Source organism: Delphinus delphis, chromosome 12, assembly GCF_949987515.2.
Source record: "Delphinus delphis chromosome 12, mDelDel1.2, whole genome shotgun sequence".
In the NCBI taxonomy this organism is placed as follows: Eukaryota; Metazoa; Chordata; class Mammalia; order Artiodactyla; family Delphinidae; genus Delphinus; species Delphinus delphis.
The window spans coordinates 37,575,356-37,595,769 of record NC_082694.2 but is presented as its reverse complement, the minus strand read 5'-3'; the positions used below and the strand labels follow the sequence as shown (position 1 = coordinate 37,595,769).

At 36.6% G+C, this 20,414-nt stretch overlaps 1 protein-coding gene across 10 annotated transcripts in view; it reads left to right on the top strand.

Annotated features, from left to right (window-relative positions):
• EHBP1 (EH domain binding protein 1) overlaps nt 1–20,414 on the top strand; it is a 491,141-nt gene that overhangs the window by 224,954 nt on the left and 245,773 nt on the right. For 9 of the 10 annotated variants that reach the window (XM_060026512.1, XM_060026505.1, XM_060026507.1 and 6 more), the window contains one exon: nt 2,117–2,170. In XM_060026512.1, the coding sequence (XP_059882495.1) occupies nt 2,117–2,170 (54 nt within the window). Of the gene's footprint in view, nt 1–2,116; nt 2,171–17,216; nt 19,107–20,414 lie in introns of those variants that run through there. The other variant, XM_060026513.1, reaches the window with a different exon arrangement.

The window sequence follows — 20,414 nt, the reverse complement described above, 5'->3', positions numbered from 1 at the left end:
TCTCTGGGAGATTTTTGCCGTTTGATATTACGTGGAGCTGGGAGGTCTCTTGTGGACTAGCGTCCTGAAGTTGGTTCTCCCACCTCAGTGGCACAGCACTGACTCTTGGCTGAAGCACCAAGAGCCTTTCATCCACACGGCTCAGAATAAAAGTAGAAAAGGTAGAAAGAAAGAAAGAAAGAAAGAAAGAGGATAAAAGAAAATAAAGTAAGATAAAATAAAGATTAAAAAACATTACTAAGAAAAAACTTTTTTTAAAAAGTAAAAAAAAAAATGACGGATAGAACCCTTGGACAAATGGTGAAAGCAAAGCTATACACACAGAATCTCACACAGAACCATACACGTACACACTAACAAAAAGAGGAAAAGGGGAAAAAATAATAAATCTTGCTCTCCAAGTCCACCTCCTCAATTTGGGATGATTTGTTGTCTATTCAGGTATTCTGCAGATGCAGGGTGCATCAAGTTGATTGTGGAGATCTAATCCGCTGCTCCTGAGGCTGCTGGGAGAGATTTCCCTTTCTCTTCTTTGTTTGCACAGCTGCCGGGGCTCAGCTTTGGATTTGGCCCCGCTTCTGTGTGTAGGTCGCCGGTTAAAGGAGCCACTGATTCGGGGTCTCTGGCTCCCTTAGGCCGGAGGGAGGGAGAGGTACGGAGTGCGGGGCGAGCCTGCGGTGGCAGAGGCTGGCGTGACATTGCATCAGCCTGAGGCACGCCGTGCATTCTCCCGGGGAAGTTGTCCCTGGATCCCGGGACCCTGGCATGGCGGGCTGCATAGGCTCCCCGGAAGGGAGGTGTGGAGAGTGACCTGTGCTCGCACACAGGCTTCTTGGCGGCGGCAGCAGCAGTCTTAGCATCTCTTGCCCATCTCTGGGGTCTGCGCTGTTAGCCGCGGCTCGCGCCTGGCTCTGGAGCTCCTTTAAGCTGCGCTCTTAATCCCCTCTCCTCGGGCACCAGGAAACAAAGAGGGAAGAAGTCTCTTGCCTCTTCGGCAGGTCCAGACTTTTCCCCGGACTCCCTCCTGGCTAGTCATGGTGCACTAACCCCCTGCAGGCTGTGTACATGCCACCAACCCCAGTCCTCTCCCTGCGCTCTGACTGAAGCCGGAGCCTCAGCTCTCAGCCCCGCCCGCCCCGGCCGTTGAGCAGACAAGCCTCTCGGGCTGGTGAGTGCCGGTAAGCACTGATCCTCTGTGCAGGAATCTCTCCACTTTGCCCTCCGCACCCGTTGTTGTGCTCTCCTCCGTGGCTCTATGTCCGAAGCTTCCCGCGTCCGCCACCCGCAGTCTCCGCCCGCAAAGGGGCTTCCTAGTGTGTGGAAACTTTTCCTCCTTCACAGCTCCTTCCCACTGGTGCAGGTCCCGTTCCTATTCTTTTGTCTCTGTTTATTGGGGTTTTTTTTGCCCTACCCAAGTACGTGGGGAGTTTCTTGCCTTTTGGTAGGTCAGAGGTCTTCTGCCAGCATTCAGTAGGTGTTCTGTAGGAGTTGTTCCACGTGTAGATGTACTCCTGATGTATCTGTGGGGAGGAAGGTGATCTCCGTGTCTTAACTCTTCCGCCATCCTCCTGTTGGTTCTATCCACTCATTTTTAGATTCTGTTCCCCTGTAGGTCATTACAGAGTATTGAGTCGAGTTTCCTGTGCTATACAGTAGGTTCTTATTAATTATCTATTTTATATATAGTGTGTATATGTCAAGTCCAATCTCCCATTTTATCCCTCCCACCCCTCCTTCCCCCTTGATAACCATAAGTTTGTTTTCTACATCTCTGACTCTATTTCTGTTTTGTAAATAAGTTCATTTGTACCAATTTTTTTAGATTCCACATATAAGTGATATCATATATTTGTCCCTCAGTTTCTTTTTGTATTGTTTTAGATGCAATGATAGAAGATAATGATATGCATTAACATAAGTAAAATAGAGAATTTCTTAGTAAAAAATAATGATTTAAATTTAGGTAAGTTATGGAAGTTTCTTAAGAGTAGGCCATTCTGCCTCTCCTTTTTTAAAAACTTGGAAAAAGCTAGGAGCAAGGCTGTTTGTATTTTTTTTAACTGGATTGACTGAATTAAGAAATGTATTTCAACTTTATATTTTACTTTTGTTACAGGATCCTCATGCAGAGGAATTTGAAGATAAAGAGTGGACATTTGTCATAGAAAATGTAAGCTAATCGTAAATTCTGTCACCTTTCATATTTTTGACTGTATAAATTACTAAGGTACATTAGCATTTTGGTGGTAGGAGAAATGTTGCCTTATAAAAATTAAATAGTGATTTGTAACTTTTAGATTTTTTTAAATGAAATGATAGCCGGTAGCAGAATTATTTGTAAATATTTTTGTTAAAAATATAGACGTAAAAATACTCTTCAATGCTGAATTATGTATATGCTCTATGTATTCTGTTGGGGGCTTGAGGGAAGGATCATGTCTTATTCATCTTTTTATCTATTTAGCATCTGATATGGTGCTTCTCACATAACAAATGCTCATTGAAACATTTGTTGAATGAAACTATGAATGATCTTAGAAATCTTTAAAAAAAAGTATATGCTTTAACTCTTTGGGTTGAGGGATTCTAGAGTGGTACTTTAATAATCATCTTCAATTAGTTTACATATTGTGGAGTCCCAGGTGACTTGCAGGCATACAGTAGTTGTTTAATAAATGTTTATTGAATGGAGATTAGGGAAGACAGGCCATGAAGATACAGTGAGAAAGAATGTGGATTCTGGAGTCTGATAGACCTAATTGCAAGCCCTAGCTCTTCCATTTATAGGCTCTGTGATTGTGGTAAGTTTCTTAACTTCTCAGCAATCAATTTACAGGTTTGTGAGGATTAAATAATTTCAATGAATATTAGCTTTTATCATTGTCATTGACATCATTACCATGATTGTTATTAAAGTTCTAAAATATATTTGTAACAGTTTTTTTTTTTTTTTTTTCGTGGTACGCGGGCCTCTCACTGTTGTGGCCTCTCCCGTTGCGGAGCAACAGGCTCCGGACGCGCAGGCTCAGCGTCCATGGCTCACGGGCCTAGCCGCTCTGCGGCATGTGGGATCTTCCCAGACTGGGCATGAACCCGTGTCCCCTGCATCGGCAGGTGGACTCTCAACCACTGCGCCACCAGGGAAGCCCTGTAACAGTTTTATAACATGCTTTATAACAGCATATTCTTCCTTTCTGCGCCTGACTTTGTTTTATATCTCAGTGGTGAAAGGAATCTTATACTTTTTCCAGCAATAGCTGGGCCATTTTTAGACATGAAGATCTGGGAAGCTTGGGAAGGAGATCAGGTCCAAACACAGTGGAAGGAGTTCTGATGGCTGGATATCAAGCCAATGTCATTGTGTTATGGTTCACACATGTTAACAGTTCTGGATTTTCTATAGTGATAGGTTTGAACACTATACTTGGAATAGCATTGAGGTTTTAAAAACAAACAAACTTACACTTCTTGAAATTGGTTGCAGCCTTAAAAATCTAGCTTTCATTAAGTTAAGAGCTTCTCCCCAATGGATGTTTTTATGGTTTTCAATACCCGCGGCTCTGTTATACATCTTTGTTAATTTGATGTACTAAAGAATTAGCCAGTTAATTTGGGGTTGTAATTAATAGTAGAAGTATGTAAACACTAACTTTATATTTGTTTAGAAAGGTGTTCTTATTACTCCTCTAATTAATCTTAGGATAGAGGCACAGCAGTTTTAAATTTCTAAGCAATAGGTTATAAGCTGTTACTGAAAGGTACAAGTAAAAAAAAAAAAGCTATATGATATAGATCAGGTTTGGATGCAAAAGGCATTTAAATCTATAGGACTTTAGGAAAAATATTTTTAAGTTCTGTGTTATATATTTTATAAAAATATTTTAAAGGTCTATAGAGGAATACTAAAATTAAAACAGTGAGATTTAAATGGATCATGAGATAAAGAGGTATATTTTGGATTTTACTTTCCATGTTGGGGTATGTGTTTCTCAAGTCGAAGTGTACATTTATATCCTTTTTATGAAAAATATATTTAAGCCCAGCAGCTTATTTTGCTCATTTGCCTATTTATTACTCAAGTGATTGAAGTTGTTAGAAATCTGTTAGGTAAGGGAGTGGCCATAGGAGGAAAATGGAAAATAAAATACATTAGCAATTCTTCTTTCCAAGTGTTTATTATTAAATTAGATTCACAAAAATCTAATAAAAATAATATAGATGACTTTTAACTATTCATATTGTTTATAAAACTTTATAAAACCAAAATTTTAATTGAACTGTTACTAGAGGTTAAATTTTACTCTGTCATCAGAAGATTTTGGAGACCTTACTCTGAGTTACCTTGTGGAGAGAACATTGCATTTGTGGAGATTTCCAGCCATCATTATGCTTTTTAATAGCTGAAAGATTTTCTACCTTCTTGTCATTCTGCCTCCTCATATTCTTATATGAAAAAAATGCATTTTCCTTTCTCCCATATCATAGTATAGAGAAGACATGAGCTTTTGATTGGTTAGAATTGAGTATAAATCCTGATGTGCCTTCAAAGCTGGTGACCTTGAGATTATTTTCTAGGAGTTAATTTCTTCATCTGTAAAATGAAAGGTTTCTACTAAATGATCTCAGAGGGATTTTCTAGGTCCATGACTTTGTTTCAGTCAATAGGAATATTTTTATAAACTTTTTTGGAAATTATCTTTTTATAGATCAAATTTTTGATTTTCAAGTTCTTGGAGAATGAAATATTTAAAAGAGTTATCTGGCATGTCATTTTGGGATCAATTAATAACTCCCTAATTTATATCTTTCTTTAAACAATCAATATTGGCATATATATTTTCTGTATATTTTTATTTCTGGAATGGATTATGAGTATTATTGCAAGTTTCCTATTCTGAACTTTTTTAGCACAACCGTTCTTTCCCCTTACTCCTTGTTGCTGTAATAGTTATTTCCTATGCCAGGATTAGGGGGAAAAACAAAGAATGAAAGAAAGAAAATTGAATTGTGGTTTCAACTCACTTTTCATGTAAACATACTTTTCACGTATTAGCCTTTGTAGTAGAAACCTAACTTCTCAGCCATGGGTATTAAAAAAACAAAAAACAAAACCTGCCATCTTTAAAGAGATGGTCAGAACTTAGGGGAACCTACGTATTGAAGACCTAATTTGAAGAGAAGTAAAATTAATCAGAATGTGAGAGGAACACACAATTAATTCCTTAGCTATTAATAATAGTGACAGCAATAATGATGATTGCTAGGAACCTAATGCAAGAAAGTAACAAATAGTTTATTAGATGAGTTTCTTATTATTTTATTGTTGACTTTTGCCTGTTTTTACAGCAGGTTTTTTTTTGTTTTGTTTTTGAAGAGACATTTATGGGATTTGACCTATTTTACTAGCCTAATGTTTATTTTTTAAAAGAGGTAAGTATTAAATGCATCCATTATTTACTTACATTGTATAAAGCTACCAGACTTAGGAACTGTGGTGAAATTGTTTTACTCTTATTAATGCATGGGAAAGAGCATGAATGCACATGTTGTGACTAAACCATTTAAAATACATTAACTTAAAGGAGAACACACTAATTTACATACTTTAAATTAGGACAACTATCATAAATTGTGAACTATTTAATGTGAAAGGATGAGTTTATATAATTAACCCTAAAACAAAACAGAAGTGGTGTATTCTCACATGGAAGATAGACTAGAATTGGGCATGTCTCCCTCTTTAGTTTTCAGGAGGAACTTAATTTTTTTCTGCTGGGACCAACTTCTGTATGGTGAGAAAAAAATGAATTTTGAGAATATTTTTTTTCTTTACCTATCCAGGTGTGTTAACTCTTTTTCCTCTTCTGGAAAACCTAGGTCAGTTTTCTGAGGTGTTAAAAGGACTCTTGCTTGGCAAAGTAATAGGGGAAGAGTTCTGTTCCACTTATATTTGTAGCTACCACAATTTTTTTACATAGTACCTTTTGTGTACTAGGTACTCAATATATTATATGTTGTTGAAGGAGTGAGTGAATAAATGATTAAACTCAGTATCCTGTAAGGTTTATTCTTTTTAAGACAGGAATTAGCATTCATCAACTATATTGAAGAAAAATTCAAAAAGTAGACTCTAGTGGCAGTGAGATATTATGTGAGGGATCCATATGTCATTACAGTAGAGGTTCTCCTGATCAGTCTCTAGTTAATTTACACGGATTACCTCATACTTTCCATTCTGTCTGTAAAACGTCCTGGTTTTAATCCCATATGTGTCAACATGGTTAGTAGGCTACTCTCTGACACACTTCTGCACACTTCTCTCACAGGTGAGTTGTAAGTTGAGTTTGACCCCTTACAAGACCTCATGTAATGCTGTTGACCCGTTATTGTAATTATATAATTTAATTAGATGTTTCCTAGGCCAGTGAAATATCAGTTTGAGGCATTATTTCATGAAAACCGTTAAAATGCTTTAGAAAGAGTTGATAGAAGTGAGTTGTTAAAAACTGCTCTCAAATCTGGTGTGGAAATACAACTGTAAAAAATTGGGAAAATTTATGACAATCTGAAAGGATTTTGCATTCAGATTATTTCTCTTTTGTCCTTATATATTGATTTCATTTAAAAGTGATTGAAGTACACTAATGATACGTTATGGCTGTTGATTATGAGAAAATTGGCAGTCAACGAAATTATACTCAAAGAAGAGCCCATGAAAACTGGTGAATGAAACACATTAATATGTATTAAACAAAATTAAAATGTTTGTGTATCAGTATTTATAATTCTTCCCTTTAATTGACCAATTCTCTGTGACATTCAGATGATTTAAGAGGGATTCTACTATGAATGTATACTAAGCCATTCTCATGGGATCTCTCTATATACTCATGTATAGGATTAAAGAACTGTTCTTAGAAATTTTCTTTTAAACCTAAATTCAATATAAGTAGACATTACATTTTTCAGGTAGTAGCAGTTCACTTTGCTTGACATCATCATATTCATTCATTCATTCAGTAGCAGGTAATTCACTGAGTATGTATTTTGTGCTGGGCACTCTTCTAGGTACTGGCAATAGAGTGGTATATAAAACACATTAAAAATCTCTTCCTCATGGAGTTTACATTTGTGTGTGTGAGAGAGAGAGACAGAAAATAAAAATTAATATATGGGAAATATATACTATGTTAGATAATATAAATATATAATATATGTTAAATACATGTTAAATATATAAGTGCTAAAGAGAAAAAGCAAGGAAGGGGGATAGGGATTCATCTATTACAGTTACATAGATATAATGAGCTTTATTATTTCTTGTAAGGTCTCCAAAAGAGAATTCAGGCATACTTGTCAAAGTAATTTGAAAGATATTTTAATAAGAATTTATTAAACCAATATTACAAGGTTCTAGAAAGTTTAACCTTGCAATGCTATATAAACCTTTTCCTAGGTTACAGCTCCCCTCAGTGGTGAATGATGAAATTGACTCTGGTCTAGAGAAACAGTTCTATTCCTGTAGCAATAGCATGTTATAATATTGTGCTCTGCTTTACATTTTAGTACATGCTTTCTGTATGTATGTTTCCACATTACATACAGAAGACCTAGTGAATTTCAAAGGACTGTCTTTTTCTCTTGTAAAGTCTGGGTTTTGTTTGAAAGTCTCTTAGTAAGTTGTTGTGACACTGAGAAGGCATACTCCAAAAGAGCATTCAAAAACGGAATTTTGATATCTTTATTTTCTTTGCACTTTGTTATAACCCCACAATCAGTGAAATTTAAAGTTTTTGTTTAATATAAAATATCTCAATAAAATGCAGAAGTCTCCAAAATATATTACCGTAACAAATTTATTGGATACTTACTATATATCAGGTACTGTGTGGAATGCTATATACACATTATCTCATTTACTCACTATGATAATAGAAATTATCATACTAAGTGAAGTAAGTCAGAGAGAGACAAATATCATATGATATCACTTATATGTGGAATCTAAAGAATAATATAAATGAACATATTTACAAAACAGAAACAGACTCACAAACATTGAAAAAAAACATCGGTTACCAAAGGGGAAAGGGTAGGAGAGGGATAAATTAGGAGTTTGGGATTAGCAGATACAAACTACTATCTGTAAAATAGATAAACAACAAAGTCCTACTGTATAGCATAGGGAACTATATTCAATATCTTATAGTTTATAGTAATAAAGTATACTGGAAAAGAATGTGAAAAAGGATATATAGAGATATATGTATATCTCTATATATCTGAATCGCTTTGCTGTACACCAGAAACTAACACAACATTGTAAATTAACTATACTTCAATGTAAAAGAAATAAGAAAAAAAATGTAGGAGTAATAAACCTCTATGTACCCATCTCCAAGCTTCAATAATCTTCAATACTTTGGTAAACTTATTTCATCCCCACTTTTATTTCATTCCCACTGTTTTTTAAACCAGATTATTTAAAGTTAATCTTAGATATTGTATCATTTCTTCTGTAAATAACGAAGGCCGCTTTTGAACACCATCAGTTTGGGAACTTGTTAAAAGTTATTGGCGTGTTAGAAAAGGTGATCAATCTACAAAAGGTGTTTCTGTTTTGTTTTGTTTTTTTAATTTTTGTAAACTTAATTTCCTTGTAGATCATCTTTCTGACCTGGTAGGCCTAAGGTTCGAAATTAACTATTTTGTTCCTTGAGAAGTGATATTATGTGTTCTTGTTTTCATATAGAAGATATTTAAGTTAATATTAGAAGCAACAAGGCTTTTCCCCCAACCCCCTTAGAATTAAACTCCTGCATTTAGAATAGGAAGCTCATAGTTCAGACAGCCTTTCCTGATCTTTTAATTATCCTGTCATCTTTCTGTTGTATATGATTATGTGAATGGTGACTGTCTGTGTAAATTAGGTAGGGTATTCTAGATATAGCTAGTAGTTAAATGAAGCTTTGTGAGCCAGCTCAGTCTCATTGTGGTTAAATTTCCAAGAAAGTCCATACATAATACACTTTTTTTTCCCTCCTTCATTTTCCTTATATTAAATATTTAGTGTGTTGTTCAGTTCAGAAATATCTCAGATTGTGTTTCTGAAGGAAAATTACATCTCCTTTATTCTGAAGTGACCCTTTGGCTTTAAAGAAAGTAATGGAGGTGCTTTTGTTGCACTTAAAGAAAGGTATGTCCAAGAATGATCATATATGCCTTGAGCCTGACAGAATTCTCAAAATCCTAAAATTCTTGTGTAACTACCTGTTTGCTTAAATACTTATTTAGTTTTCCCTTTTCATCTTGCCTGTCATTTTTTTGTTAATTGTCAATTTTATTAGATTATATGAATTAGAAGAAAGCAAGTTACCATCTTCAAATCCTACACTCTAAAATTCTTGACACAGGAAGGGACCTTACATGGATTAACATCTAAAGTCTACTGTGAGGTATTTATCTATGTGTGACGCAAGAAACCCTGTGTTAAAGTAGTAAATAAACTACTGCATGTTAAACAGTTTATTTCATGTAGTAGTTTACTTTGTAAAATGTCCTGGCTAACAAATTTAAGTTTTATTTAGCAGCAACAAAGCACTATTTTCATACTGTTATGTGTATCTTACATGTGTATACTATTGGGTAGTCTTTTTGGTTAGATTTTCTGATTTTTGTCCCAGTTCATCAACTTTATTAATGTTAATCATACCTTACAGATCAAGCAAGTAGAACAATATAAAACTTCACCAAATTAAAGTCTTGGTATTCATATTTGCTTATTCATTCACTAACTGTTGATTAAATGGATACCATGTCGTAGATATTTGCTAGTTATTGAGAGTATAATACTGAAAAAGCTATGGCTCCTGACTCCAAGTATCCTACAGTCTGAGAGGGAAATAAACAGGCAACCACCACAATAAAAGTATAGGGTGTTAAATGTGCACATATAAAGAGTGCTTAACCCAGTCTTGGTGGATGAGGGGAAGCTTTCTATTGAAAGTGATGTATAAGTTGAAACCTAAAAGATAAAGTTATTTTTTTAATTGAAGTATAGTTAATTTACAATATTATATTAATTTCAGGTATACAGCATAGCAATTCAGTATATTTACAGATTATGCTCCATTAAGTTATTACATGAGGGGGACCTTCAAGATGGTGGAAGAGTAAGACATGGAGATCACCTTCCTCCCCACAGATACATCAAAAGTACATCTACATGTGGAACAACTCCTACAGAACACCTACTGAATGCTGGCAGAAGACCTCAGACTTCCCAAAATGCAAGAAACTCCCCACGTACCTGGGTAGGGCAAAAGAAAAAACAGACAAAAGAATAGGGACAGAACCTGCACCTCGGGGAGGGAGCTATGAAGGAGGAAAGGTTTCCACACACTAGGAAGCCCCTTCACTGGCAGAGACGGGGGGTGGTGGGGGGGAAGCTTCAGAGCCACAGAGGAGAGGGCAGCAACAGGGATGCAGAGGGCAAAGCGGAGAGATTCCCGCACAGAGGATCAGTGCCGACCAGCACTCACCAGCCTGAGAGGCTTGTCTGCTCACCCGCTGGGGTGGGTGGGGGCTGGGAGCTGAGGCTCGGGCTTCGGAGGTCAGATCCCAGAGAGAGCACTGGGGTTGGCGGTGTGAACACAGCTGAAGGGGGCTAGTGCACCACAGCTAGCTGGAGGGAGTCCGGAGAAAAGTCTGGACCTGTCTTAAGAGGGAAGAGACCATTGTTTCGGGGTGTGCGAGGAGAGGGGATTCCTTTCCTGTCTGCCCACAGAAGGCAGAACACTGCCTAAACGAGCTCCAGAGACGGGCACGAGCCGTGGCTGTCAGCTCAGACACCAGAGACAGGCATGAAGTGCTAACGCTGCTGCTGCAGCCACGAAGAATCCTGTGTGCAAGCACAGGTCACTATCCACACGTCTCACCCCCCTAACCCCGAACACTGGGAGCCTGTGCAGCCCACCACTGCCAGGGTCCCGTGATCCAGGGAGAACCTCCATGGGAGAACACACAGTGCGCCTCAGGCTGTTGCAATGTCACACTGGCCTCTGCCACCACAGGCTCACACTGCATTCCAATTATAACTGCCGTACCCCTCCCTCCTCCTGGCATGAGTGACCCACAGCCCCCTAATCAGCCGCTGCTTTAACCGCATCCTTTCTGGGCGGGAACAGAAGCCTGAAGGCAACCTACACACGGAGCTGGGGCTGAAACCAAAGCTGAACCCCAGGAGATGTGCAAACGAAGAAGAGAAAGGGAAATTTCTCTGTGCAGCCTCAGGGGCAGTGGATTAAATGCCCGCAATCAACTTGAGGTACCCTGCACCTGTGGAATACCTGAATAGACAACAAATCAATGCAAAATTGAGGCAGTGGACTTTGGGAGCAACTGTAGCCTTGGGGTTTCCTGTGTGTGACGGACTTGTTTCTGATTTTTATGTTTATCTTAGTATAGTTTTTAGCACTTGTTGGGTTTGTATATTGGTTTGATTGCTCTCTTTGTTACTTTTCATTTTTTTATTTTAATTTTTTATTTCTTTAATTATTTAAAAAAATTTTTAATTTTAATTATTTTAATTAATTAATTTTTTATTTTTTAAAATTTTTCTTTCTTTCTTGTTTTCTCCCTTTTCTTCTGAGCCATGTGACTGACAAGGTCTTGGTGCTCCTGCCTGGTGTCAGGCCTGAGCCTCTCAGGTGGGAGAGCCAAGTTCAGGACATTGGTCCTCCAGAGACCTCCCAGCCCCACATAATACCAAATGGTGAAAGCTTTCCCACAGATCTCCGTCTCAATGCTAAGACCCAGCTCCACTCAACGACCAGCAAGCAAAAGTGCTGAACGCCCTATGCCAAACAACTAGCAAGACAGGAACACAACCCCACCCATTAGCAGAGAGGCTGCCTAAAATCATCATAAGGCCACAGACACCCCAAAACACACCACCAGACATGGACCTGCCCAGCAGAAAGACAAGATCCAGCCTCATCCACCAGAACACAGGCACTAGTCCCCTCCACCAGGAAGCCTACACAACCCACTGAACCAACCTTAGCCACTGGGGACAGACATCAAAAACAACGGGAACTACGAACCTGCAGCTGCAAAAAGGAGACCCCAAACACAGTAAGATAAGCAAAATAGAAGACAGAGAAATACACAGCAGATGAAGGAGCAAGGTAAAAACCCACCAGTCTAAACAAATGAAGAGGAAATAGGCAGTCCACCTGAAAAAGAATTCAGAGTAATGATAGTAAAGATGATCCAAAATCTTGGAAATAAAATGGAGAAAATACAAACGTTTAACTAGGACCTAGAAGAACTAAATAGCAAACAAAGAATGATGAATAACACAATAAATGAAATAAAAAAATTCTCTAGAAGGAATCAATAGCAGAATAAGTGAGGCAGAAGAACGGATAAGTGACATGGAAGATAAAATGGTGGAAATAACTACCACAGAGCAGAATAAAAAAGAATGAAAAGAATTGAGGACAGTCTCAGAGACTTCTGGGACAACACTAAATGCACCAACATTCGAATTATAGGGATTCCAGAAGAAGAAGAGAAAAAGAAAGGATCTGAGAAAATATTTGAAGACATTATAGTTAAAAACTTCCCTTAACAATGGAAAGGAAATAGTCAATGAAGTCCAGGAAGCATAGAGAGTCCCATACAGGATAAATCCAAGGAGAAACATGTCAAGACACATATTAATCAAACTGTCAAAAATTAAATACAAAGAAAACATATTAAAAGCAGCAAGGGAAAAGCAACAAATAACATACAAGGGATTCCCCATAAGGTTAACAACTGATCTTTCAGCAGAAACTCTGCAAGCCAGAAGGGACTGGCAGGACTTTAAAGTGATGAAAGGGAAAAACCTACAAACAAGATTACTCTACCCAGCAAGGATCTCATTCAGATTTGACGAAGAAATTAAAACCTTTACAGACAAGCAAAAGTTAAGAGAATTCAGCACCACCAAACCAGCTTTACAACAAATGCTAAAGGAACGTCTCTAGGCAGGAAACACAAGAGAAGGAAAACACCTACAAAAACAAACTCAAAACAATTGAGAAAATGGTAATAGGAACACACATATCAATAATTACCTTAAATGTAAATGGATTAAATGCTCCAATGAAAAGACAGACTGGCTGAATGGATACAAAAACAAGACCCATATATATGCTGTCTACAAGAGACAGACTTCAGACCTAGGGACACATACAGACTGAAAGTGAGGGGAAGGAAAAAGATATTGCATGCAAATGGAAATCAAAAGAAAGCTGGAGGAGCAGCTCTCATATCAGACAAAATAGACTTTAAAATAAAGACTATTACAAGAGACAAAGAAGGACACTACATAATGATCAAGGGATCAATCCAAGAAGATATAACAATTGTAAATATTTATGCACCCAACATAGGAACACCTCAATATTTAAGGCAAATGCTAACAGCCATAAAAGGGTTATGGCAATAACAGAATCGACAATAACACAATCATAGTAGGGGACTTTAACACCCCACTTTCACCAATGGACAGATCATCCATAATGAAAATAAATAAGGAAACAAAAGCTTTAAATGACACATTAAACAAGATGAACTAATTGATACTTATAGGATATTCCATCCAAAAACAAAAGAATACATTTTCTTCTCAAGTGCTCATGGAATATTCTCCAGGATAGATCGTATTTTGGGTCACAAATCAAGCCTTGGTAAATTTAAGAAAATCGAAATCATATCACATATCTTTTCTGACAACAATGCTATGAGACTAGATGTCAATTATAGGAAAAAAAACTGTAAAAAATACAAACACATGGAGGCTAAGCAATACACTACTAAATAACCAAGAGATCAATGAAGAAATCAAAGAGGAAATCAAAAAATACCTAGAAACAATTGACAATGAAGACACGACAACCCAAAACCTATGGGATGCAGCAAAAGCAGTTCTAAGAGGGAAGTTTATAGCAATGCAATCCTACCTCAAGAAACCAGAAACATCTCAAATAAAGACCCTAACCTTACACCTAAAGCAGTTAGAGAAAGAAGAACAAAAAAACAACAAACTTAGCAGAAGGAAAGAAATCGTAAAGATCAGATCAGAAATAAATGAAAAAGAAATGAAGGAAACGATAGCAAAGATCCATAAAACTAAAAGCTGGTTCTTTGGGAAGATAAACAAAATTGATAAGCCACTAGCTAGACTCATCAAGAAAAGAAGGGAGAAGACTCAAATCAATAGAATTAGAAATGAAAAAGGAGAAGTAACAACTGACACTGCAGAAATATAAAGAATCGTGAGAGATTACAACAAGCAACTCTATGCCAATAAAATGGACAACCTGGAAGAAATGGACAAATTCTTAGAAATGCACAACCTTCCAAGACTGAACCAGGAAGAAATAAAAAATATAAACAGACCAATCACAAGCACTGAAGTTGAAACTGTGATCAGAAATCTTCAAACAAAATCCCAGGACCAGATGGCTTCACAGGCAAATTCTGTCAAACATTTAGAGAAGAGCTTACACCTATCCTGCTCAAACTCTTGCAAAATATAGCAGAGGGAGGAACACGCCCAAACTCATTCTAGGAGGCCACCATCACCCTGATACCAAAACCAGACAAAGATGTCACAAAGAAAACTACAGGCCAATATCACTGATGAACATAGATGCAAAAATCCTCAACAAAATTCTAGCAAACAGAATCCAACAGCACATTAAAAGGATCATACACCATGCTAATGTGGCATTTATCCCAGGAATGCAAGGATTCTTCAATATATGCAAATCAATCAATGTGATATATCATATTAACAAACAGAAGGATGAAAACCATATGATAATCTCAGTAGATGCAGGAAAAACTTTTGACAAAATTCAACACCCACTTATGATAAAAACTCACCAGAAAGTAGACACAGAGGGAACTTACCTCAACTTAATAAAGGCCATATATGACAAACCCACAGCCAACATTGTTCTCACTGGTGAAAAACTGAAACCATTTCCTCTAAAATCAGGAGCAAGACAAGGATGCCCATTCTCACCACTATTATTGAACATAGTTTTGGAATTTTTAGCCACAGCAATCAGAGAAGAAAAAATAAAAGGAATCCAAATCGGAAAAAAAGAAGTAAAGCTCTCACTGTTTGCAGATGCCATGATACTATACATTGAGAATCCTAAAGATGCTACTAGAAAACTACTAGAGCTAATCAATGAATTTGGTAAAGTATCAGTATACAAAATTAATGAAAAGAAATCTCTTGCATTCCTATACACTAATGATGAAAAATCTGAAAGAGAAATTGAGGAAACACTCCCATTTACCATTGCAACAAAAAGAATAAAATACCTAGGAATAAACCTACCTAGGGAGACAAAAGACCTGTATGCAGAAAACTATAAGACACTGATGAAAGAAATTAAAGATGTTACAAACAGATGGAGAGATATACCATGTTTTTGGATTGGAAGAATCAACATTGTGAAAATGACTATACTACCCAAAGCAATCTACAGATTCAATGCAATCTGTATCAAACTACCAATGGCATTTTTCACAGAACTAGTACAAAAAGTTTCACAATCTGTGTGGAAACACAAAAGAATAGCCAAAGCAATCTTGAGAAAGAAAAATGGAGCGATCAGCCTCCCTGACTTCAGACTTCCTGACTTCAGGCTATATTACAAAGTTACAGTAATCAAGACAGTATGGTACTGGCACAAAAACAGAGATATAGATCAGTGGAACAGGATAGAAAGCCCAGAGATAAACCCACACACATATGGTCACCTTATCTTTGATAAAGGAGGCAAGAATATACAATGGAGAAAAGACATCCTCTTCAGTAAGTGGTGCTGGGAAAACTGGACAGCTACATATAAAAGAATGAAATTAGAACACTTCCTAACACCATACACAAAAATAAACTCAAAATGGATTAAAGACGTAAATGTAAGGCCAGACACTATAAAACTCTTAAAGGAAAACGTAGGAGAGCACTCTTTTACATAAATCACAGCAAGATCCTTTTTGACCCACCTCCTAGAGAAATGGAAATAAAAACAAAAATAAACAAATGGGACCTAATGAAACTTAAAAGCTTTTGCACAACAAAGGAAACCATAAACAAGACAAAAAGACAAGCCTCAGAATGGGAGAGAATATTTGCAAATGAAGCAACTGACAAAGGATTAATCTCCAAAATATACAAGCAGCTCATGCAGCTCAATATCAAAAAAACAAACAACCCAATCCAAAAATGGGCAGAAGATCTAAATATACATTTCTCCAAAGAAGATATACAGATTGCCAACAAACACATGAAAGGATGCTCAACATCAGTAATCATTAGAGAAATGCAAATCAAAACTACAGTGAGGTTCACGTCACACCTGTTAGAAAGGCCATAAACAAAAAATCTACAAACAATAAATGCTGGAGAGGGTGTGGAGAAAAGAGAACCCTCTTGTACTGTTGGTGGGAATGTAAATTGATACAGCCATTATGGAGAACAGTATGGAGGTTCCTTAAAAAACTAAAAGTAGAACTACCATATGAGCTGGAATTCCCACTACTGGGCATATACCCTGAGAAAACCATAAATCAAAAATAGTCATGTACCACAATGTTCATTGCAGCACTATTTACAATAGCCAGAACATGGAAGCAACTTAAGTGTCCATTGGCAGATGAATGGATAAAGAAGGTGTGGCACATATATACAGTGGAATATTACTCAGCCATAAGAAGAAACGAAATTGAGTTATTTGTAGTGAGGTGGATGGACCTAGAGTCTGTCATACAGAGTAAAGTTAAGTCAGAAAGCGAAAAAGAAATACTGTATGCTAACACATATATTTGGAATCTAAAAAAAACAATGGTTCTGACGAGCCTAGGGACAGGACATGAGTAAAGACGCAGACGTAGAGAATGGACTTGAGGACACTGGGAGGGGGAAGGGTTAACTGGAATGAAGTGAGGGAGTGGCATTGACATATATACATTACCAAATGTAAAATAGATAGCTAGTGGGAAGCAGCTGCATCGCATGGGGAGGTTAGCTCCGTGCCTTGTGACCACCTAGAGGGATGGGTTGGGGAGGGTGGGAGACGCAGGAGGGAGGGGATATGGGGATATATGTATACATATAGCTGATTCACTTTGTTATACAGCAGAAACTAACACACCATTGTAAAGCAATTATACTCCAATAAAGATGTTAAAAAAGAAAAAGGTTATTACACGATAAGGCTATAGTTCCATGTGCTTGTATCCTTGTTGCTTATCTATTTTATACATAGTAGTTTGTATAGTTTAATCCTATACCCCTAATTTGCCCCTTCCCTTTCCCTTTCCCAAGTGGTAACGGCTCTTGTTTTCTATATGTCAGCCTGTTTGTTTTGCATATACATTCATTTGTATACTTTTAAAAGATAAAATTTTTACGTTCCTTTTTTTGTAATCTCAAAATCCAAAATCTCTACTGCCTAAAGACTTTTTTTAAGTATTATTTTTTGGAAATTTGGTTCAAACTCATTTGGTGGCAAAACCTGTCCTGACCTGAAGTGAGGCTATTTGTAGTATTCCGCTTAGTGTGAAAATTCATTTTGCTGCACATATATTAATATGTTTGATTATGGGGTGCTGCCTCAGACCTCACTGGGAATGTGCTATTATCTGGGCACTGTAGTGTAGGCATACACACTGTATTGCCTTCCTAAAATCCAAATAAGAGATTTTAGATAAGAGATTAAGTACTTCTGATAGTCAGCTGCAGGGATTTTGGAGAGTGCTTTAGGTGGCTGGATTAACTTGAGCAGAGGCGAGAGAGATCATGGTTAGTTTGTGAACAGCATATAGTTGAACAGATTACTTTCTTGAGTATTTCATTCTAAAAAGAGTGGTTGATTTTTCTAGGGTTGTAGTAATTTACAACTATTTAGTTGAATTATATGATAATTAAGAAACTAAAAAATTCATTGTATAGTTGTGAATCTACAGATTTACATGCTTCACACTGTGGGTAATAGTGGTAAAGGAAAGAACTGTTGATGTTGTTAGTTTAAGCCAATATTCGCTGCCTTAAATCATCCATGCATATACCTGGGCCCTAACTTGGGCCTACTGAATTAGAATTTTGATGCAGAAGGGAGGTGGCTTTAGGAACATTGGGGTCACCTGCTTATGTACTTTTTTGGCAAATTAAAAATTTGGAAAATGGAGTGGGGTGGATGAGTGTATAAGACAGTACTTTATACATTGTGAAATGTATTCCATTATGAAAATAATTTGTGCCCTCATACTTATATCAATTAAACAGATGTTATATTAAACAGATGTTCAACTGATCAATAACTTTATAAATCATAAATATTATTTGAAAAGTTTTATTAAAGAATAGAGAATGTTATCAAATTAAATACCTCATTTAATCCTTACGAAACCTCTCTAAAGTGGACATTATTATAATTTATTTATCTCAGTGAGGTTAAGTGACCAGCCCCAAAGCACACAGAAAACCACTTAGCCTGGTCTCAAGCTCAAGTCTTCAGACTCTGAAGCCCATGCATTTTACCATTTATTTACTCATTCACTCATCAAACATTTTCTGTCCTAGGCACTGGGTTTAGAGCCTAGCTGTACTAATAAATTACTACAGAGGATGCACGACAACATCTCAGATACTACAGTCCGGTTTGAGAGATACACACATGAAACAAGAATAGTGATATGTGCTATGTTTAATGTATAGTGATAGTTGAAAAGTATAACAGAAATTAGAGATAGATGGGTTAATATGGACTGAAATTATCAAGAACGTTTTAGAAGCAGCTTTTCAAACTTACCTGTGTTTATCCCTAGAGATATGTGGCAGTTTCTATCTTTCTGTATTGTTAACTTTTCTTCTCTAATATGTACTTAAAGGTATTTTTTTTAAATGAAATGTTCACAGGATCATTTTAGAAAGAGGCAAAAGTAATATGAATTTTAAAATGAAACATGAATCAAAGAAATGTCACGTCTTGATTGAGCTGCTTTTGGTTATACTTCTCGGGTCCTCAGAGGTATGCATTCTACTCCTTTACTGTTAAGGGTAATTGAGAGGAAAAGTTGGAGAAGCATTAGAGAGTGGGAAAAGCAAGGCCAAAAGCTCAAGGGCTCAGTTAGACCTGGATTTGAATCATACTTATTAGCAGTGTAAATTTGGACTTTATACTTATTTATCCTTTCAGAACCTCTGTTTTCTTATCTGTAAAACTGAGATATCTTACCAAATGATAGCTGAGATTAAAGATATTAAAGGCATAAAAAGAATGTAGCATAATGCTTGGTATATAGTAAGAATTCAATGCATGCTAATATAATAAATGACAGAGAGACTTTACAAATGAGCGGAAAATAATAAACTTTTATTATTAGGAATAATAATAAAAGGAATACTTGGGGGAACAAGGGAATTAATTAGTTGATTAGGTTAAAAAACAGGTGTGGAAACTCATGAATACCAGGTTTAGAATTGATAATCCTTGACCAAAGAACAGGTCTTTATAAGCAGAAGGTTTCAAACAGGATGTATATTGAAATATGGAGTCACTTACCCTACTATCTGGATCTGTGAAATCATCTTTCCCTCAGTAGACAGGCAGTAGCTTGCACTGGTGATAGATGCCATAGCCAGCTTTCTGTCACACACATTGAAGGCTCTTAACCATGAATCTTGGGACCCTTAGGGGTTCTTACACGGATGGACTTCAGAAGATTGAGATTTCTTTAAAATGTAGTAAGAGTTTGTGTATGAAGTTCCTTAAAAAACAAACAAACAGCAACCAGATTTTCAATGAAATCTTTGCCCAGAACAATTTAAGGACTACTGGGTGTTTTCACAATTTTTGAAAAATAGGTGAGTGACATGATTCAATCAGGAAAACCTCTCTCGTGTGGATAACCCATTTTATTACTATGTAACTTTAGATAGTAGTTACCCTTTTGTCTTATTTTCTTTAATCTACTATGCTTTTTATAGACAGTGAATGGAAGGCACTAGCTTATAGCCCCAAATAACATTTTTGAGTAATATTTAAAAGTTTAAATTTGTTAGAGGTTTGAATTAATGTGTGCATTTCATCAAGAAACCTTGAAACTAAAGGAAGTAGAACAGTAACATAATATTTTTTTGCATTGTAATAGACGTTTTCATTTAAAATTGATACTGGAATAGAAATAGATACTGGAATAGAAATTTCATTTAAAATTGATACTGGAATATTTTAGTGGATGATTACTGTATCTCCAACAACTATCTGTCTGTGGAGATGAGTATAAGTTGACTAAAAGGTGACTTCTAGGAGTTAAGGAAAATACCACAGCCTTGC